The sequence below is a fragment of the Asterias rubens genome, chromosome 8 (assembly GCF_902459465.1).
Source record: "Asterias rubens chromosome 8, eAstRub1.3, whole genome shotgun sequence".
In the NCBI taxonomy this organism is placed as follows: domain Eukaryota; kingdom Metazoa; phylum Echinodermata; class Asteroidea; order Forcipulatida; family Asteriidae; genus Asterias; species Asterias rubens.
In genome coordinates this window covers 16,657,186-16,680,522 of record NC_047069.1, presented here as the reverse complement: position 1 = coordinate 16,680,522, position 23,337 = coordinate 16,657,186, and the positions used below count along the sequence as shown (strand labels likewise).

The 23,337-nt window shown below is 37.8% G+C and overlaps 1 protein-coding gene across 1 annotated transcript in view; it reads right to left on the bottom strand.

Moving 5' to 3' along the window:
* The window catches only part of LOC117293320 (ubiquitin-like protein 3), a 29,464-nt gene extending 11,637 nt beyond the window's left edge, over window positions 1-17,827 (bottom strand). Inside the window, exons 1-3 of the mRNA XM_033775583.1 lie at window positions 17,763-17,827; window positions 6,854-6,965; window positions 2,000-2,086 (exon numbers count right to left, since the gene is read on the bottom strand). Of these exons, the coding sequence (XP_033631474.1) occupies window positions 2,000-2,086; window positions 6,854-6,965; window positions 17,763-17,795 (232 nt within the window). The 5' untranslated portion in view covers window positions 17,796-17,827. The remainder of the gene's footprint in view (window positions 1-1,999; window positions 2,087-6,853; window positions 6,966-17,762) is intronic.
* Window positions 17,828-23,337: the final 5,510 nt, after the last annotated feature.

Below are 23,337 nucleotides of genomic sequence, written 5' to 3'. Positions count from 1 at the left end.
TTTATAATGGATAAGTAAAAGAATGAACAAAAGACGAAACATGTAAAGAATGTTCTAACTTAATATGTACAAAATAACTACTACATAGTACTACAATCCAATACATATGAGCCATAAACTTTGAAAAATGAAATTAAAATTTCGACGGAAAAAACATCCTGGTAGCAGAATAACGAACACAAACATTTAGTATACCAACTCAGCTTAAATTCATTGGTTTCCCATGCGTAACTAACTAAGGCCTAACCCAATGTATCATGTCTTTGAACGTGACCCAAATTACCTATCTTAGTGAAAAGTTATTTCACGGTCTAGACATACAGTATACGAGGGAAGGATAAGGGAACAAATGAATGGAGTACAGACAGAGTGATTCAATCATGTAAATACTGTAGTAGTGCAAACAAATTTAATATCCTAGCCCGACGTTTCGATCTTAGCATAGTCTGTTTGTCTTCTTTTTTTCTTTTATAAGCCTTCCAAGTTTTGTTAGCCTTTGAGAAAGACTCTTAAGCCCGGTTCATACTTCCTGCGAATGCGAGGCGAATTTGACCTGAATTTGACGTCACAACCCTCCTTTCGCAGCGATATTCGCAAGTGAGTTGAACAAAGTTGAACTGCTGCAAATTATTTGTTGTGAATTTGTGACTTCAACATTCGCATTGCATCGCATTCGCAGGAAGTATGAACCAGGCTTTACTAGGGTCAAAACGTCAGGCAATGATCTACTTTTTGCATTTACATGTATACCATGGTTGGTAAGTGGTTTGCAACAGCTACATTTCTCAATCTCGTAGTGTCAGAGTATTGATAAGGTCATACTGACAGAGAATCAGGGTGCTCCAGAGGTTTTTTTTTTTCAAACTAAACCAGGGCATTCTTGAACCAAATTTTGCAAGAATGTTTTATTTTTGGTAAAAAAAAAAAATCCTACTTTGCAATGTAATGGTTTGTTCATGATTTGTAACCAATTTATCTGAAGTTTCCTCCCCCATTCTCTTTCCATACGTAGCTTCAAACAGGCGTACAGAGCCCAAACTACAAGCTATGGTTTCAAAAAAGGCCTAAATGTAACCACAGTGAGAATGAAATAACAATTGTTCTGGTACCTTTGTGGTATAATATATTCAGTAATAGTGCAGGAAAGTGAAAGGAACACGTTGCCTTGGATCGGTCGAGTTGGTCTTTCAAAAGCATTCTGTAACCATTTGTTTTAAAATGCATTATATGGGTAGAAAGATGTTGTAAAAGTAGAATACAATGATCTACACAAATATGCCTCGAAATTGCGTGGTTTTCTTACCTCGTTGACTTACACTGTCGGCCATTTATGGAAGTCAATTTTTTGACTCCCATTAATGGCCGAACGTGTTAGTCGCGCTGTAAAACGAAAACCGTGCAATTTTGAGTAATACTTGTGTGGATCATTATACTCTACTTTTAAAATATCTTTCTAACTATTGCATTTCATAACAACCGTTTCAAAAGGTTTTTATAGACCAACTCGTCCGATCCAAGGCAACGTGTTCCTTTAAAACGAACATGATCAAGATGACAGTAATATAAGGCCGTGTCCGAAACGTGACTTCTGCTACAGCTACGGGAAGATCAACATGTCTGCTAATGTTGAAGAATAGTCATACATGTATGTGTGCGCTGAAGTTGCCATTTCGGACAAGGCCTAACTGTCAGTCAGCCAGAGGTTATCTGGGATTTCTCTTTTAACTTTTTTTCATGCGTCGTCAGGACACGTCAACAAAAACTGTGGATTGCCTGCAAGTTTTTTTCACTAGCCCACATCCAGAATGTGCACAATTTTTGAAGAGTATTATAACAACCTTTTTTTTAAAACACCAGACGTGAAGTTGGCAAGCCTAACGGTCGGTTGTATTCACTCATTTCTGCCCTGGGTTAGGGAGAGGTTCATACAAATGCACATGAAGTCATGCAGACACAAACACTGAGAAATGCATGTTTTTATAACATAGACATCATTTACCTCCTAAGGTGACGTTACCATGAATAAACCTTCCTTGATAAATGAGGCGTAGAATAGTTGATGACGATACGCGATCACTTTCCCACTCTGAAGGAGAGAAAAATGAAATAAAAAAATAATGATTTCATGATGAATGAATACACAGGGGGATCCTACATGTAACTCCCAATGTATTAAGTAATATAGACAATGTGTGGTGCATATTTCAAGTACTGTAGGCCTACTGTACAACAAAATAATTTTTTATTGACTCAACTATACTGAGTTTATTATAGTGTTCATGACACAGTAAGTTGTGTTTACAACACTGCTAACGTACATGTACATGAACTTTATTTTGTGACATAAATCATGTACAGTACATGTACATCTTATACTTGAATGACGAGTATTCACCTTATAGACCTTATGCACATGACGTCATTTCAGTAGGGCGCCCTCACCTAGAGGTCAAAATGAGGTTGTTCATTGGCCAATCCTGTGCATCGCGCGTACAAATCTGTGCGTTTCGATTGTTTCGTCACCGTTTTTCCACTAAGATGGCCGCTGGATGACGTCAATGCATAAGGTCTATTGTTTTTATCACAAGTTTATTTGAAATTTAATACTGTTTGCAAATTGGGAACGATTCATTGTACCGATTTGTCTTGACAAATGTTTGTGTGTATTGGTAAATGTTAAGAAAACATTTAAATTAATAGTCACACAGTGTGTGTACATTTATACATAGAGCAACCTTGGGAGGTTTCTAACCTTGCCTTATGATGTAAGCATTATGACAAGTGTATTAGGAATTAACAGTACTGAGTAACAAGTACTCAATGAACAGTACTGAGTAACAAGTACTCAATGAACAGTACTGAGTAACAAGTACTCAATGAACAGTACTGAGTAACAAGTACTCAATGAACAGCACTGAGTAACAGGTACTCAATGATGTACACCCACGGTAGACAATCCCCATACTACTGTACTTTGAACTGCAATATTGTACAAAGGTAAACAAACTTTTAAGATGCTTTGTCACATGGACAATTGGTAAACAAAAAACCATTGCAAGAACAACATGGTTTATAATTTCATTTGATATGTTTTGAAGCATGCTCTGAACTACAGAACTGAACTGGGATCTGACAAAGATTATTGTAAATTGTATTGTACAAACTACATACACTACAATGTTTTGTACCAAGGTTAACAAACTTTGTTGATGTTTCTTTCACACGAACAATTGGTAAACAAAAATTCAAGAACAACAGTGTCATTTGATGTGTATAAAAGTTTGTTTTTACACACATCCAAAGTGGCTTGTTTTAAAGAAGGGGGGGGGGGAGTAAGGGCAGGCCTCGACCTCTACAGCGGCCACCAGCGGCCAGTGCCGCGATGCCCCAGCGAATTGCCGTGAAGCCCTTTTAAAAATCAAGTACCTTACGGCCACTTGGCCGTTGTGCCCTTTTCCATTGATTCCATAACATTATTTATTCGAAAATGTTGTTTAATGTTAACATTGTGACCCATTTAATTTATATGAAGGTAAAATTCGGAACGTACGATCCAACACAGTAGTTTTCACAATGTTTTTCTGTGCAATAAAAAATGTGTCGAGAACGTGGCATGGTAACCATATCAAATGTAGTCGAGCTGTTTACTACTAAAAACGCAGCACCAGACTACTCCAATGTATAAACTCGCAACAAGTCCCTACACTAAATTACGCATTTTCGCACTGATTTTGTCTATTGAGATCTGTATTTGTAGCGGATGGGGCGGGGAGGCGCGCGACCAGGGGCTGGATACAGTCTATGTTTTTCCCCTGACTTTTTTACTGGTGTCCAAGGCTTTTACTGGATTAATGTTTGTTACCCACCACTACCAGTGATCTGCCTGCCTTGCGACTTTGTTTTTCATTGCCAAACACATGTTTGTGTACACACATTAAGCGTGGAATTGTAAAACGTCAAAATCGGATTATATGGAGGTAACGGCAGAGCCCTAATTTGTTGATTAATCAGCATGCCATCCCACAAAGATGCAAAAATAAGAAGGAAGGCGAAAGGGCTGGAGTGGCAGCAAAGTGCCAACTTTGGAAGCATTTTTTAATTAGGTGCGTTTGTTTACATTTTTACAGTATTTATTTAGCGCAGTCTAGCGCAGTCTAGCGCAGTCTAGCGCAGTCTAGCTGGAATGCACAATACAACTTACAAGTTTAGCTAATGCTGGGCCAATTGCTAAGGGGTTGGGGGTTCGTTTTTAATTTTCATAATCATATTTATATATAAAAAGAAGAACACAAAGTAATAAATATTTGTCAAAATCCACGGATTTAGCTGAGCCTCCGGGTTGTTGGTGGGTTGTTGGCGTGGGGTTGGGTGGGGCTCGTTTGTCTCGCAGAGTTGGGGTAGTGGTGAGCCAGAGACTAATTGATCTTTTTTTCTTCAGATTAGCACGCAGGGAATTAATTTTCTTAATATTTTTTTCTGTATGATTTTTTCAACAATTCTTTGTTCTGGAGCAATTATTTGTTTTCAGATGAGCAGAAGGGAGTTTAATTAAGGCGATGAACAAGGGGAGGGGGTAACATGGGGTAAGTTAACTACTGGGGTAATCGTTTGCAATTCGAGTGCTGAAAAAAAACCCTAAATAATTCAGAAACAAATATTTTAAAACTTTTATTCAATTTCAGTTGCACAGCATGTAAACAGCGACAATGAAATAAATATGGGTTGGAAAGTTGACCACCATCTTGAAATCAGTGGAAAGTATGTTAACATTATCATAATCATCAACAAATAAAGGTTTAAAAATGGCCTTGGAGCCCTTTCAGTTGGCCTTGGTGCCCCTTTCTTTTTTAGAGCATTTGAGGCCAAGTGGCCTTGCCCCTCTGAAGCTAAAGGTTGAGGCCTGCAAGGGGGGCACATACTGTGTGTATTCCAAGAAAACAGAAAGTACCCCAAGCTACAAAGACATCCATGTAATGGTGGCTGAAGTGACAGGGACATTAAGTCTATCTTAGGGGAGAGTTTGTAATAATCAATAGCTGTATACGATGTACAGTGTAGCTGTGTGCTTTCAAGCACATGTTTTTAACACACACCTGTCAAAGCTGATAGTAGACAACCAACATGCAATAACGCTGTCTTCACAAACAGCAAGCTCTTCATTCCCTTTTTTTCATGTCTTTTTTTCTTTCTTTCTTTTTTGACAGTAAATCCTGTCATTCTATCGAACAAAGGCTTCTATTCCTAGGGGGATATTTACTGGATGTTTGGCAGTGACACTGACAGTCCATCACGCTTTCCAATATATCTGTTCGGGTTCTCCCAATGATGCTCAAGCTAGTGTATCAGGCTGAAATGCGCGAGTTGCAAATAAAAATAATATCAAATTTGTATTATAATTTTGTTTTGTTTTAATTTCACAAACATTTAAATGGTCAAGATGCCCTCTCAATGATGAAACTCCAGGCCTGAAATCAATTTTTGTTACATGTAATGTGAGTACTCGAGTACCAGGTACATGTACATGTAGCCCTATATATAGGACTCTTTCTCTGTACACAGGAACAGAGTCCTAACTATTGAGGCCCGTTTCTGGGGCGGAAAAATTTCACAGCTTCATAACTTAAATCTTACCTGCAACAAGCCACTAATTTCAACAGATTCACATTCCATGGCGGCATACATTTTTCTGCGGTGGGTTTTGGTCCTCATATTTTCCTCACAAATCGGTCATTTTCGTGAAATAATGCAGCTTCCAACGTTACAAAATTCCTGTTTGGATTGTTTTCTCACAGTGTTGTCTGTTGATGTGCGTACGCGTGCAAGACGCATGATGCAAGCTTAGACACATGAATTCTTGGTCACCGTATCTTGACTGCACAGCGTTAACAACACAATTCAAAATTTTCGCGTCGTGCGTCTTGCGTACACACGGCAGACTGTGAGAGTACGAACAAACATGGGAATTCCTTACATTGGGAGCTGCATTATTTCATGAAAATGACGGATTTGTGACGATCAAAACCCACCGCAGAAAAACATATGCTGCCATGGAATGTGAATCGGTTGAAATTGGTGCTTTCTTGCAGGTAAGATTTGAGTTATGAAGCTGTGAAAATTTTCCGCCCCAGAAATGTACCCTGATGTCCAGGACGTCACTGTAGTACAAAACGAAAGTGTAAGGCCGCCAGGGCTAATGTACATGTATACAGCTGAGAAGACATACATTGTACCTCCAAAAACTAAATCTCATGAACACGATCTCAAAATGTCCTAATGAAGGAAACTCCCCCGGTACATGTACATGAATGTATTCATGAAGTGGCTTCATTAAATCTAGGCCTGGAATTACACGAGGCCGTTTCCTTCGTTGCTCTTGTCCTGGCCTGGTGCCCCTTCAAAATTTCCCCAAAGATTTTAAAGATTTCCGATGGAAGTACCCTTTGCAAAATGAAAGTGGCCTTGCCCTTTTTAAGATGAAATTCAGGCCTGCAATCAACATTGAAACCATTCCTAATCATTAATAGACTGTGCAAATCTTGCGCGAATTCAAACTGTCCACCCAAATTTGGGCAAAGTAGTTGGGGAAATTTGGGTACAGCAAGAGAAACAAATGTACAGAGAAAGCAAACAATATTTTTTATCCAATGTAAGAAATTTGTTTGTTTAGAATTTCTGGTAAACTAACCCTCTGCCCCTTCCCTTCAACCAATGCAATTCCCATTAACCCCTGGTTTGTGTATTTTTGTATTATTCTATACTGCCCATTTAAACTTGTTTTATGGAATTTACACTATAATTTTCATAAAAAACGAAGACATGATTATTATTTTTTATTATCCAATCCTTTTATTACCTTGTGGCCAGTTCTCAAAGACAAATTGCGCTACATCGGAGGCTGAATCGTTTGGAGTGAACATAAACTCCTTGCTGTTGCCATTCATAGGATGGATCAATCGTAGAATGATCTGCAAATTCAAAACAGGTCAAAGATATTATTTAATGTAGATCATAGATGACAGGGATGTGATAGGCTGTTGAGAAGAAAAAAAAACTGAACTCTGAGTGCTAGCGCAAAAGCATCAAAATTACTTTAGTACATTATACAGACTGCAATGCCTAGGAGATATGTGTATGATGATAACATAAACATCATGTATACAAATAAGGTGTTATTCCACGAAGATCGCAGAACAAGAGCTCTGGGGTCGATTTCACAAAGAGTTAGGAACTTAGGACTAGTCCTACAATGTAGGAGATATACAAAACGTGTGGCTAGTCCTAAGTTAGGACGAGCAATTCGTCCTAACTCGAGATAAGACTAGTCTTAACTCTTTGTGAAACCATCCCTGGAAACATTAATAAACCATGGAGTAGGAGACTTCCTCTATCATTGTTTTTCAAAGCAGATTCTAGTTGGCAACCAGAGGCACAGACAATTATGTTTACTACCTGGCAGTTTGCCTGATAACCTGTTTCGTTTCAGCAGGAGTTTCTGAGTGCTGTCAAAACTTAATTGTCTTAAACCCTTTTTGATACCACAGCTTTTGTATGGGCTTATTTAAACTTTAAGGCTTCTTCCACCTGTTGTTTTATGCCCAGTAGGTGTATATTTTCAAAATAGCTGATGGCGGCCGAGCCCAAGCTCTTATTTCAAAAAGGGCCTAATTAGACGAGTTTGATGTTTCAAAACACTCAGGCCTGATATTTTTTTACCCAGCCTCTATTGCCCTAGGTTTGGCCTTGGGGCCCCTTCAAAAGTTCTCTATGGAAAGAATTTCAGATTTTGCAATTGAAGTGCCCTTTTGGCAAATTACAATGGCCTTGCCCACTCGTAGATGAAATCCCAGGCTTGTTCACTGAAGAGTGTATCCCAAAAATACCCAGTGATTTTATTTCCCTTATAAAGCACATGTACAAATGCTGCAACAACAAAATCTGTTGCTAATACAAAATTATCACTAAATTTTACTAACTAGCACTCAATGTGCTCTAAACGTATTCAGTCTACAATATTTGCTATGCATTTGCATTTAAGCAAAACTGATATCATTCCCTAACACGTAAGTAGTAGCCAATTTTCTATACCTTTCGCCCGGGTAGTAGTTAAGAAGCAGGACAGTTCTTTTCAGAACTGAGAAGTCTCTCGAACATTTCTATAAATCTACTCCGCGGTAGTAGAATATTTAGCAAGACAGTTCTCTAAAGAACAAACTCTATCTGGCAAGTAGATACACACATGATGTTACCGCATTGATACCTCACCATGCAATGCCTCAAATCCTAGATACAAGCATGCAACATATGAAAGACTGTAGCCAATGCCAGTGTAGGGTATAGACCTTTATTACGGTGCGGCCATCTTGAACTCCCCACCCCCCTTGATATCAATGTTACCAAATTGTGGCCAATACGCCAAAAAAGAGGAGAGAAAAAAAGTAAGGGGGAGGGGCGGGCTTCAGATACAATAGACAGGGATGCCAGTGGCTCTTTCCTTCAATAAAATGTAATTATTTTCTCCGGCCAGATGAAATACAGAGCGCCGGAAAAGTTTTTTTCTTTTTTTCTTTTTCCGACCAGATGAAACACAGAGCGCCGGAAAAAATCGGGGGAAATTTTAAAAAGCCGGATTTCCGGCAATAGCCGGAAACTGGCATCCCTGAATAGACTGATCCATTAAGCTCTGGCCGCCCCATTACGTGTTGACCAATCACAACTCATTCAGCAACCAAAAACAAAATAAGGTCCGACATGCGTGCGCATATGCTTGGCGCGCGTGTCAGAGTGGTGCAGAATGGCATTGGAGAGGCTCACTTGTTCTTGCTCACACGTGCGTCGTGGGCGGAGCATAATGGATCAGTCTATTTAAAAAATAAATCCATTTAAAATGTCTCAGATTGCACAATGGCGCTTTCAAAACCAAAGAGTCTTCCGAAGATCTTGTTTCAATGGGAGACTTTGAAACGCTAAAATAGGTGGCAGCAGACTCAGACCAGGTTAATTTCCATTGTTTACATACATGTAGTACTGAGCAAGAGCACAGCACTGTGAACAATGAATTAACATAAAGCGTAGCAAGTCCAGGTGTCACCAAAAGTCTCCCATTGACAAACATAATGACAAATTTACAGACTGCCACTGTGCCAGACAGCTTTGAAAATACCTGGTGACTAGCGGGAACCCTGAACAACATTGTCACTAATGAAGTAAACACACTGAATTACACAATGCACATTGTTGTATGTAACAATGACTTGCATTTTACAATACAGTATCCAGCCCAGAGGCATTGAACTTCCAAAATGTACCATACATTGATGTACTTGCTTCACCAGAGAGCAAGGCTTTATACACTCACTGCACACCTATCAGTATCATCATGTCAACTATGGCTAATATTTGAGCAAGTAAGCGAGATAAACAATGTTATAGGAATGGTCAAAACAGAAAATGCAATTCAATGCGCGTTGACATGCTTGACAGGGCATGTTTAATAATAGCATGTCATCCAAACAGCATATTATTTGTACCTTGGTGTGGGTGTATTTTTCACACCATTTTACAATTTTGACTTCATACTTCCGTCATGAAACAAGTTAACATATTGTATAAGCGCACCTGGTTTGCCAGTTTTTAAGCACAGCAAATTTGATCAACAAAGTTCACATTAATTTAAATCCTTTGGGTGCATGAACTTCAAAATGCAACAGGACAGTTCACGTACATTATACATGTAATATGATGGCAAATTAACTGCTCACAGCAAAACAAAATTTAAACCTTAATTCATTTTATTCATAAATACCTCAGACAGTTTCGCTATTCCTATTGGTGGAATTATCAAGAATCAGGCTTCGTTGGGATTAAACCACTAGTTAAAAACCTCTTCACCATACATTGATTCCCTTATTTATAGCCTACAATCATGGCATAACTAACTTGTTAAAAAACATTACAAACTTGCGGGTACAACCATGTGCAAATCTCTGTACATATATTGTACATGTAGTGTTGGCTCTGAGAAGAGCTTTAGGGCCTCGACAATTCAAACAGATAAAACTTACTTCTAAACAAAACAAACTCAAATAGATGCCAAACTGATTAGAATCAGACTAAATCTACTTAAGAGGAGACACTGTCCTCCATTTCATTAACATTTCAATGAAGTGCTTGAGTGTAAGTGTAACAGGAAATTAAGATCTTTCAGAATAAAATGAGAGGTTCCAGAACATGTTTCTGCTCTGTTATGCAGCAGAAAATGAAAATTGAGGTATAATGTGTTCTCCTTTATACATGTACACAGGGAAGACACATTTCATGTTTGGATCATGACAACAAATATTTTGTCATCTTTAATTTAGTCTTAAAGGCAGTGGACACTACTGGTAATTACTCAAAATAATTATTAGCAGAAAACCTTACTTGGTGACGAGTAATGCGGAGAGGTTGATAGTATGAAACATTGTGAGAAACGGCTCCCTCTGAAGTGACATAGTTTTCGAGAAAGAAGTAATTTTCCACGAATTTGATTTCAAGACCTCAGATTTAGAATTTGAGGTCTCGAAATCAACCATCTAAATGCACACAACTTCGTGTGACAAGGGTGTTTTTTCTTTCATTATTATCTCGCAACTTCGACGACAGATTGAGCTCAAATTTTCACAGGATTGTTATTTTATGCATGTTGAGATACACCAAGTGAGAAGACTGGTCTTTGACAATATCCACTAGTGTCCACTCTCTTTAAATTTTGAAGGAGCAAGAACTACATAAGACTGATGTTGGTGGCATGTACATGTACATTACATGTGTCCAGAATACTCTCAAGGGGACAGGTGTAGAGAAGAAAAGGTCAAGAAGGCAAAAGAGGTCACCTCCATGCTCCTTGTAGTGTAAGAAATGCAAGAACTAAGTCAACATTGCTCAAGCCCGATTCTTTGTTTTTGTAAGGAAATGAGCATTTTTATATGGGTAAAGGGCACACCTCTTACAGATGAGGGGAATGCAATAGGACTTAAGAAATTCTATATGCCCACGAAGGCAAGGTCCAGGGGGCATGGAGGCAATTGCCTTGAAATTCTGTGAATAACAATGTAAGAATAAAAATACACGTATGTAACGTTCCAAAGGCATAAACATGTGACATTAAAAAGCATGTCAAATAAAGACCTTCAATTTTAAGGAGTGCGAGTGTACTTGCTCTCCGCGCATTCCTTAATTTTGTCCAAGGAGTGTGAATATAGAACTCTTGGAAAAAAATGTAATCATGACAGGAAATTAGAACTATCGATAGGCCTATGCCGTTTATTTGCTTCATGGTCATCAGGAAAACAATGGGGATTGAATTTGCCAAATGTAACCCTGAAATGTGCTACGAACAAGTATCAACATCTGAACTTAATTGCTCAATCAGTTTTAAATAGTGAACAGATTATACATTTTTGTGTTTCAATTTAAACTTTAAGACTGATGTGTGCATTTTGGTCCTGAGGACTCTGCAAAGCCCTCTCCTAAAATTTAATGACAGCAGTTTAAATAACTCTCCTTGCATTTCTTCAATTAGGTACTGACCTTATTCAACCATAATTAAAACAAAGCTTTTTTTTATTTTAGTATTCAACTATCCAATGACGGTTTAATATCTTTTCACATACATGCAGGCCTGCTACTATTATTTTCCATATTAATATGGACATTAAAATGTTATTAATGTGATAAGATGGAAGTTACCTAGAGCAGTAATTACTTCTTGATACATGTACATGAATAAAACACACAAGGAGACCACAGGGGCCATTGATCTTGGCCTTGGTGCCCTTTTTAAAAGTTTCATATAGACTTTAAGATAGTCAACTCAAAGTGCCCTCCTCAACATAAAAAATGGCCCGCCCTCTGAAAGATGAAAGTCCAGGGGCCGATTTCACAAAGAAATAAAATTCATCATAAGACAAATTGCCAGTATTTACCATCGTTTGTATTGTGACATCACACTTTACTTAGCAACTACGATCGATTTGCAGTTAAGATCAATCTTTAACGTCTTTGTGCAATCGACCCCTGGGCCCAATTTCATAAAGCTGTGTTAAGCGGAAAATACTGCTTGACAAATTTATCTGCTATTCCAAAGTGAAAATTGAGTGGGGCACCAACCACAACAATGCAAACTCATATAATTTTGGCTGGTAACCTGTTTCTACTAAGCAATATTCTGTGCTCAGCAAGTGTTTGTTATAAATGAAATTTGGCATTGGCCTTGGCCGGATGCACATTATTCAAGTCATGGTTGTATCTGGTCATGATAAATTACTTTTACTACATATTGTAAATGTACACAGGATGTGGTTTTAAAAAGAAACTGACAGAACTTCAGAAAGGCTTACAAGTATACCTTGTGAAGGACTGCTTTGTTTGGAATTTAAACAAGTCACTAAATACATCCAACTCTTCAAAAGGATGTGAAACCATAGAGTAAGGGTAAAACTATGGTAAACCATGGATGTAGAAACAGACCCAATAGTTCCTTGTGTACATGAAGAACAAAGAGCGTGGCAAGACAAATCAATACCTGTAACTGGACCTTGGCCTTAGGTGTTGAATGACTCATAAAGATAACATGCTGAGATGTATTGGGTCAGGACCAGAGTATCAATGTGTTTAACAGTGACCATTGGCCACACATGTAAGGGTATTCAGAGAGCATACAGATAACACAGTGAGAAATATAAGAATCTTGCTTTAGTGTGTAATACTGCATGCAGTCTTGGGCAAAGCAACATTTTTTGTAGCAACTGTGTGTATCAGGCATACTAATTGGCCTTAGAAAAATAAAGGAATTAGTACCAGGGCTAAGCTATTCATTGGTAAGGTTTAATACAATTTTCATGCCAATTAACCACAATTTGTTGGATTTTTCCAAGGGTAAGCTACTCAGAAAACCGACTCAAGTAGGAATGACATCCATCCTGTGCCCATTTTCAAAGCGCTTTTAACGACAGCAAATTGTTGTGCTTACTGAAGCAGACAAATTTGCTACATGTAATAAATTTTATGTTGGTGTAAACATATTTCACAGCTCAGCAGGAAAATCTTGTGCGTTCACCATGTATTTGTATTGTTACATCATTAATTAAGTTTCAGACAGTAAGCACTGGAATGTTAGCATGCCGTTTCTTGTGATTACAGTTAAGCAGTGCTATGAAATGGAAATTGTACAGTACAGACAGTGCACAGTACATACGTACATGTATACAGGGTACTACATTTATACTACATTTATATTACATTGTAATGTACATGTACATTGACATGGCATTGGCAACACTATAGCCCCTACATTAATTTCCAGCTGACTGGAATCAACAATTCACTGGTAGCTGCACACGATTGTTTGATTAATGTACATAATGTATCAGAGGAAGTACAGTATGACGCAATACATGTATTGATCCAAGCAGCTTGTCTTTTAATTGTTTTCTACTCATAGTTACAGGTGTTAAGTTCGCTAGGGGCCAAGTGTATGTTGTAATAACGCACACCCTTCCTAAACACTTATAGCTTGTGCATCTCATCATGTAGGCCTATATTCTGTATGCAATCTAGACCTCTGCTTTCCATGTGGGATGCCATCAACACTATCTAAACTGCATAAGATAAGTAAGAAGTGGCCTTATTTGAGTGATAGACCTTCTCATGATTGACGGGCTCTTTGTGGAATCTAGTCTACTTAGAACCTAATTTACATGGCATTTCATACTTTGAAAATAATTATGAAATGACAGACCGGTAGGCCTACATAAATGTCACAACTCGGTTCTTTATACTTCATATGGAAACATTTCCGCCTGAGGCCAGTGTTTTAAGCAACCGGCCAGTAAATTCATTCATGACTGGACAAGTTTGATATTCTTGAATTTTTCAATTGAATTGCATTTGAGTACATAGGCCTACTTAGTCGTAATTTATGTATTATTGCATACCCGTCTCAGACCTAACGTAACGGGAAAAAAACACGTGTTCAAATGTTGACTATGAGTGACTAATAATCTCTCAATAAGACTTTGAAGTGAATCCTACCATAACCAATATTCTATGCATACACTATACCCATTACAGACCATAACAGACTCATTCACTTTTGTGAATCATAATCGAACACCAAGACTTTGACTTACATAGTAAGTCACATTGCTGATACATGTACTTTAAATATTTTGTTTTTCTTTGTAAGGCCATGTTTTAGAAACATAGACATTTTAACATGATAACCATTTGAAAACGTCAATTGTTGAGGATACTGACATTTACTTTGACCTTTGTGGTTGAGTGTTACATTGTACGTATAGTATAATATACAGGGTGTATAGGCCTATGTACAATGTGTATGGCGTACATGTACGCCAGATCTTGCAGTAGTTTTTCGGCCGCTATGGGCAAAATGTTTTAGTACAACCCAATGACAGTTTATGAGTGTTAAAAATGTGTATTAATAACGGTTTTTAAGAAAGAACTTATCGGTCCTCAGATTTTATATTCTTCCATTTGTGTACAAGCTGTGCCTGCATGAAGTTCAGGCACTTTGGCCCTTTTGTAAACTCTGTTAAATGTCACAAGTTTTACTGAGGTACCTTTAGACATTCTATGATACTGTGAATTGGGTCAGTGCTAATTAAGTTATTTTTAATTAAGTTAATTTTTAATTATGCCTAATGCAAAATTAATGGACAAACTCGTTCCCTGGTAGAGTGCAGTGTTAAAAAAGTTCTATTTCTGCATGACAAATCATGGAGGAAAAATTAGAACGAACACTTTTTGACTATCGCAATGATCGCTGAAACCATCTGAATCTAAAGGCACCGCTTGAATTGGCGGTTTTGGCTACAGCTTGATCAATGTCATCATGCACTAAGTATAGGACATCCTTACATGTAGCTACAGCCGTAGCTGTAGCCACATTCGCTAATTCAGACATGACCTTCCATTGTCTATCTGATTGGATACATGCATTGGACGTACTCATACACAAAATACAACTGCGTCATCTTACTTCGCTGTTTATCATTGAAAAATAGGATTACAGCCTAACTAGCCTTACAGTCGCAATACACCGTAAATGCTACATGTACAATACAAGAAACAACAAACATGTAGACTCCTACATAACGTTATCATAATCATAATCAGAACTAAAATGTGACATCGTCTTTCATCGAACTGTCAGCAATGACAGGTGACTCAGTAATAAAGTGATGTCTACTTTTGAAACGCAAACAATTTTTGGCAATAAAATGACTCAGTCATCTCAATCTCAAACAGGGAACTGTGCGCTCTGTAGTTAACTTTTTATCTCTTGTTTACCCAAACAAAGGGTGCCAAAAAAACTTAGTGCCAAAAGCGAAATTGTTCTTTATTATCATATCCTACACTCTGCATGGAGGATGATACACGGAAGTTAGCCAGCATTCATTTTAACTAGAAAGGCGCCATAAAAAGGTAATGAGTGTAAATTAAAAAAGGTTTTGTTTACAAACGTTTTCAATCACATCGATGTAAACGGATGGAAAAAGTAGAGAACCCTACATGTATTTCCTAAGTCAGCCAGTCTGGTTTTAGAATTGAGTCAATTATTTGGCTGATCCAGTGGATACATGAATGCCACAGTCAAAACCCTTTTCTAGTAGGGTAGCATTTTCTATTCCAATTCATTCAAGTGAAACTAGAAACAGTTGAGTTACGAACAGTTTTTGTACACAATGTTTCTGGCAAATTCTGGCACATACATGTACATCATGTAGCTTGGTGCAAAACTATCAATGTATTTGGAAATGGTTTTTTTTGTAGTCATTTGTGTTTGTCTAGACATTAACATTTTTTCCCCTACTAAAAGTAGATATGAGATTGAAGTTACATAACTTACATCATTGTATGAGATTGTAGTTATATCATTGTAGTCAATTATCTGGCTATTCGTTCTAAAGGTTTGTCTACATGTAGGATACATGTAGAAGACAAATCAACTGTCAACACATGACCAAAATGGTCCTTTGAAGTCAGTCTGCCTTTACCAGTTCAATTTGTCAAACCTAAGCGCAGCATACACAATGTGTACATTTACCAGTTACCAGATTCATTGGGATACACTCATTAGTACCCATGGTTACCGAGTACACTTAAGCCATACTTGAGCAGCCATTCCTGGTTATCAAGGCCACAGCACATTGTATAATGGATTATACTGAACTCAACTGTGAACCACTGAACCAGTTTCAGATACATGATATAACTTGTGTGGTGATTCAACTTGCGTATATTACCCATTAGTATAATAAGGGAATAAAAGGGTAGCGACGAGTTCTTACACGGCCGTTTAAAGCCGGCAGGGTCAGATAACCATGTCGGGCGAGGGCCTTTAAATGCACGGCAACAACCCTGCAAAGTTTCAAACGGATGTTTAAGATGAGGCACTACTCTTTTATTACCATTCATAATGCCCTTTTGTTAAAATTTGAAAAAAACAAAACAATAACAGTCCTTTTGATAGTTGAAAATTTGAGATTTGAAAAAAAAAATTAATAAACTTTGTGAAGAGTCTGTTGCGTGTGGGTTTGTGTGTACGCGCGTGCGCTTATTAATAGATTACGCGCATGCGCTTAAAATTAGATTACCCGCTGTTATTAATAGCGATGAATTTCGTTCCGCATGATAATCTTGGGCGCCTGACACACGGAAGCCAGCTGGTTATAATAAAGTTAAAACACTGGTCATTATCAACCGTTTCCATACCCCCACCTGACCACCAATAGGAGTAGAGAAACTGTCTGGGGTATTTATAAATAAGGGAATAAAAGGGTAGCGACGAGTTCTTCAACGCACGTTTAAAGCCGGCAGGGTCGGCGGCCGTGTGATAAGCTCTGGCCTTTATCGCACGGCAACGACCCAGCAAGGTTTTAAACGGACGTTGAAGAACGAGTCACTACTCGTTTATTCCCATTCATAAATGCCCTTTTGTTAAAAAACGTAAGCAAATACAGTTATAGGCACTTAAACAATTGCAAATTCAGATTCAAATTTTCAACCTGGAATTTTTTTTACTCTTTCGCTCGGGGATCTGGTAAGTTTTTGTCTTTTTTCTTCAAATTATTTCCTCAATGGTGTTTTGAGTGATATTGTAGGATTCATTAGACATTGAGGATCAAGTTCGTGTTCCTAGAATTTGTGTCATGATTTTCAAAAGTGGTAAAAATGGAGCAAATCTGCTGACTAGCTGTCGAAATTGTACGTGGGTAACTTTCCGTATGGCGCCACCACTTTTTCACTCATTTTTACAAAAAGGGATATATCAATGAGGTAAATTAGATACTATATTATTTCATATCGAATGAAAAAGTGGTGGCGCCATGCGGAAACTTTTCCTTGTACGTTTTTAATAATTTGGCCCTGCACACATTGCGGAAGCTTCGAAACCCTCCGGCTACGCCGTCGGTAGGAGGATTACGTTATCATAAACACAAATAAATTGGATTAGTTTGTGTTCAATAGTTTTCACCTTAAAAATGAAACTAGAAGACATCCTGAAATTGCGAGGAAAGTGAAACAAATGCTTTGATGTACAGAATAGTTAACAACATATGTTTGTTTCAACTCAAGAAAATGCATTGTCACTGATGCTGACAACTTATATAATTATGTAAACAACAAAAAATTTTACAATATTTGCTTTTCAACAGCAAAAACAATTGCTAAAGCTAGGTTAAAAATAACTAAATTACCTTGTCATTCTTTTTTGATGAATTGCTGGACATCCTGATTCCGTCCCACTTTCAAATGTTCAACAGTTTAAGACAGCACTTGACTGAGTTATTGTTAATGTAAGGTACTAATTTATGTTTTGTCAAGACTAAATTGAATTGAATTAAGTTGGGGTAAACTTTGGTTGTTGATTGATTGATTGATTAATTAACGACGTTTTCTCGGGATCGAGAGGCAATGCTGCAGTGACGGTTCTGTCCCGCAATTCAACTTGACTGCATCCTTCTACATCCAACTGACATGGAATGAGTACAAATCGGTGAATAAGAAGGGTGAACGGGATTGTTTGGACCGCCAATAGCCCGAAGTAAATTCATTGCGTTGTTGAATTCCGGAAAAAAGTCAGTGCATAGTGCCGTGCATTGGCGGTGACGGGACCGGGAACAAACACGGACGGCGACGACACTATCCCGTCGTAATGACGGACTTAAGCCCGCTGAAACACACCTGTCCAAACGATAATCAGGATAAACTATAGTAACTTTTACTCACGACTACATGACAACTCGAAATTAAAAGAAATTCACGATCAATCAACCACTTTGCGTCGTAACATCGTCGATAAATAAACAACAAAACTACACGGCTGAATTCATCATGGCGGACATAGCGAAATCTACGACTGGTATCCGTCCGGTTTTCACGAAAACCTGACGGAGGTGAAGAGGGAACCAGTTATGAGAATAATCCTGATGCATTGTGGGGAAAATGTACTTTTGATTGACGTCATCGACTTTGCAGACAATGTAAAGATTGATTGTTTTGGAAACGGTTCAATGATTACAAGCCAAACCCATAGGGATATAATGCTTCAGTGACCTCAAAGATATCAAAATGGTGTCGCGGAAACTGTCATCAATGCCGGATCCCAAGATGGCTCAAGGTGGAATAACCTGGGAGCCAATGTGGAATAGTGAAAACAAGTTCATCCTGACCGTAAAAAAAAATATATATATACGAACAAACACACGATTCAGCCACTTCATTTTGTCATCAGTAAAGAACAAAATAAAATGTCAACTTCGCCAAATAAAAGGCTTAAAACAATTTAACAAAACGCATTCGTTTTGGAAACCGGGTAGTGCCCGAGTAGAAAAAAAATGTTTCCCTTTTTTTTGTTATTTTATTTAATATTTTATTCGTTTATTTATTTTAATATAGGTTTTCTCGGTCAATTTCGGAAAATGATCACTCAATTTAACAATTCATCGAAGCTGCATTCAAATTCGCAGGATTTTTTTGAGGCGTGCATTGAGTCGTTCAATGTCATTTTGGGGCAGTCAATTCTGGAATTTGTGCATTCTTAACAACGCTTGGTTAACTTGTTGTTTCCTTATACGAATGTTAAAGGCATGCTGTTCATTATTTTGGCACTCTTGAACATAAATGCCAAGATGTCTGGCACGCCAACAGATTGATGGTTCGCAATAATTTTACAAAAAAAAACATTACATAAAAAACAACATTCAAACACATTCAAATCAGGTCTTGCTCATAATCTCTCCCGAAAAAAACCCCCAAAAATCAAAAAAAAATCTAAGGGGCCCCAAGTAAAGTCTACTGGAACCATAAAATAAGGTTCGCTTGATTTAAATGTGAAGGTACGAAACAGTTGCCTTTTACATGTTATCTGATTATTCGTATTTCTTTAGTCGTATACTTATTTGGATCCTCGTTTAGCGAAATTGATTGCCTCTTTACGAAATTGAAAGTGATTAAATCAGCCAATATAGCCAAACCAGCTTTGCTAAATTGAATGATGATTGTGTGTCATTAACAAAAGAATGAGTGTGCTAGGAATTTGAATGCCTCAAAACGAAATTGAATGACCTAATTCTGAATTTGAAACGCAGAAAAAACCGGAGAGGCAAATTAGCTTTAATTTGATCGCCTGAGAATTAAATTGGCTGCTCATTTTCCGAAATTTACCAAAGAAAGCTTTTTTTTACCTTCGAATAATAATATTCACGCGGGCCGCAGAGTGACATCAATGACCGTTTTGCACACGGGTTTAGTGTCACTTTATCACCAAGTTTTTGCAGTGAAGACGAATTGCATCGCGAGGTTAAAGACAGTGGACACATCTATGTACACGTCCGCCGGACGGTTTTTGCATAACCCCGGACACGATTGCATGTGCAAAAGTGTCCGGAGCGTACAATATTGCATGGCGGACATAATTGCGTCTGACACCGGCACCCCCGTCTGCCTTTAGTTTTATTAATGCATTTTACGGAAAGCTATATTAACTAAAACATATATAATAAAAACAATCTATATCTATTCACATTCTTTGCGCTGCAATAATTATTCAAAACTGTCTCTCACGGGCCTAATGTAGAAGAAGCCTACTGAATATAAATTAAGGAGATACTAAAATGAAAGACCGCATTAATTATTCCTTTACGATAACACGACACTTTAGCCTGCATGCCTCTGGCGTTTGCTGACCTTTCCAGTCGATCGTAGAAAAACTTATCGGTAATCCTTGTGTAGAATTTATCTCAATATAGTAATTCCAAGAGGTAGCCCATAGGTTTGATTTGTTTGCTGATTTGATCCGGAAATTTAGTTTTAATGTTAAATAGGTTTTAGGCTATCTTTATGGATTCGAGAGTGAGTTTTAAGATTTCGTTTTGATCTATTGCACGACATTTCAAAATAAATCTGCTACAGGCCTATCGGGTAACCATTAGTCAACTAAAAACTTAAGAGAAAAAAAAGAAGAAAAAAATGGGGAAAAAAATAGCTCACATCTTCTTTCAGCAATACAAACAAAAATAATCGCCATTGCCTTAATAATATATGAACGCTTATATTATATTGTTTCGTTTCAAACACTACATTGGTTTGATTACTCATTAATTGCCAGCAAAAAACCTACTTCGTATCGCGCATCAAGAGCTGTTGATAATATAAAACATTGTGAGAAACGGCTCTTTCTGAAGCGTATATACTGTTTCTTTTGAAAGATGTAGTTTCCTCTTTGAAGCATTTTATTTTAAGGCATCTTAAAGGCAGTGGACACTGACTATTGGTAATTACTCAATAATTATTAGCATAAAAAACTTACTTGGGAACGAGTAATGGGGAGCTATTGATAGTATAACACATTGTGTGAGAACCGGCTCCCTCTGAAGTAACGTAGTTTTCGAGAGAAAAAAAGTAATTTTCCACGAATTTGATTTCGAGACCTCAGAATTAGATTTTGAGGTCTCGAACCAAGCGTCTGAAAGCACACAACTTAGTGTGACAATGATGTTTTTCAATTAGTTTTCTTCCCTTCTCGCAACTTCGACGACCAACTGAGCAAAAATTTTCACAGGTTTGTTATTTTATAATGAGAATACTGGTCTTTGATAATCACCAATAGTGTCCTGTCCACACAAATTTGTGCAACATGTTTTTTTTGTTCTTTTCATTATTTTCTTGCAACTTGCTTCGATGCGTCAATATGGAGTCAACATATTCACAGATCTGCTATGTTTTGTGTATGCATGTTGGGATACACCACGTGAGACCGTGTCCCTGATACCTTTACCATGCTGCCTCCATCTTGGTCTCATCCTCGTATCGAATAATGAAAGCAAAGTAATCATTTTCTGTGAACCCCATTTCGAATCCCACCTCAGACCGGAGCCTTCACATGTGAATTGGGTTTTCAGTCCTCCCTGATTGCGTGTTCCCCTTTAGAGTTTTCCGTCACAACTAAAAGTAAACTGAACATTATTTTCTTCTTGGCATTTCTATCCTGTTATTTGCGCTATAATATCTGTAACATTACGTACACAGAACCCATGCAGTACACTTATCGAAAAGAGATGGTTCGCCTAGTGTTCCTGGTTGATGGCAGCATTGCGCCACAGCCGTATAAACCATTACATTATCATTCTAACGTAGTCAGTCCCATTTACATTGCAGAAAAATACTGTATGTTATTGGCCCAGTGGACTCCTAGCATTAAAAACGCTTTTTGGCGTCCAACTGAGTGACGGATAATATGCGCGCAAAGAAGACACTATATAACTGGGCATCATCAACAAATAATGATTTCTTAGTTTCTGAAGGAAACAATACTTATTTCATATCCACAAAAGCCATCAGACCATGATCAGACATAAATGAAAGTCTAGATTCAGTTTTAAGTCTGGCATGTCTAAGCCAATCAATCGAAGGTCCCCTTCATTAGCCCCCCCCCCCACACAGAAAAATAATAATAATAATAATAATAATAGTATAGGTTTTCTTGGTCAAATTCAATAAATGAGCAGCCAATTTCATTTTCATGCGTGTTTTGCCCCTCCAGTTGTTACTGCGTTTCAAATTCAGAATTCGGCCGTTCAATTTCGTTTTGAATCGAGTCAAATTCCTTTAGGACTCCGTTCAATCTAGCGTATCGTCATTCGTTTTCGTGGCACACACGCCTCAAGAAGCGTCTGCGAATTTAAGATTTGTTAAATTGGATGATTATTCTGTCGAATCGAATGACGCAACATTACATTTGACTAATGATAAAACGAAATCGAATGACCCCTTTCAGAAGCATTCGATTTCGCGCGAAATAGAATAGCTTGTTGGTTTAATTGACTGCTCATTTGCCGAAATTGACCGAGAAAACCTATACATGTTTAATGGCCTACCTTAATTGTAAAATGGAAGGCGGGGTCCCATTTTCTCTTTAAATGGCCGCATGACTTAAAGAAATTTAGACAACAAGCAGGGCTATTCAAGAAAAATCGGCAAGATCGGTAAACATCTTTCTTTTCTTTTCCAAAGAGAGCGAGAGACAGGGAGAAAAAGTGAGCCATCTAAAAAGGAGGAGCCTTACTAAAGATATTCGTATTCCCAGATCTCATTAGCAAACTAATGACCACATGACTCTTCTCAACTTCATCCCGACACAATTTTGTTTCCCTTTCTTACAAAAAATTAATGGTCGAAAGTACACTATACGTCAAGCAATCTGGGACAAACAAATTACGAAACTCAGAGAGAATTTATAATTAGGTTTGGTCCGTATTTTGGCCGATTTTTTTAAGCGATAATTAAAACTCGTATTGTATACATGTCTAGTTTTTTTTATATTTATAAGTCGGGGGGGGGGGGGGTATCCTGTGAAAATCTGACTATGTAACTTTAAAAAGTCCTTTAACTTTAAAGGCAGTGGACACTATTGGTAATCACTCAAAATAATTCTTAGCATAAAACCTTTCTTGGTGACCAGTAATGGGGAGAGGTTTATGGTATAAAACATTGTGAGAAATGGCTCCCTCTGAAGAGCCATATTTTTCGAGAGAGAAGTAGTTTTCCACGAATTTGATTTCGAGAACTCAAGTTTAGAACTTGAGGTCTCGAAATCAACTATCTAAACGCACACAACTTCGTGTGACAAGGGTATTTTTCTTTCATTATTAGCTCGGAAGTTCGATGACCGATTGAGCTCAAATTTTCACAGGTTTGTTATTTAATGCATATGTTGAGATACACCAAGTGAGAAGACTGGTCTTTGACAATTACCAATAGTGTCCACTGCCT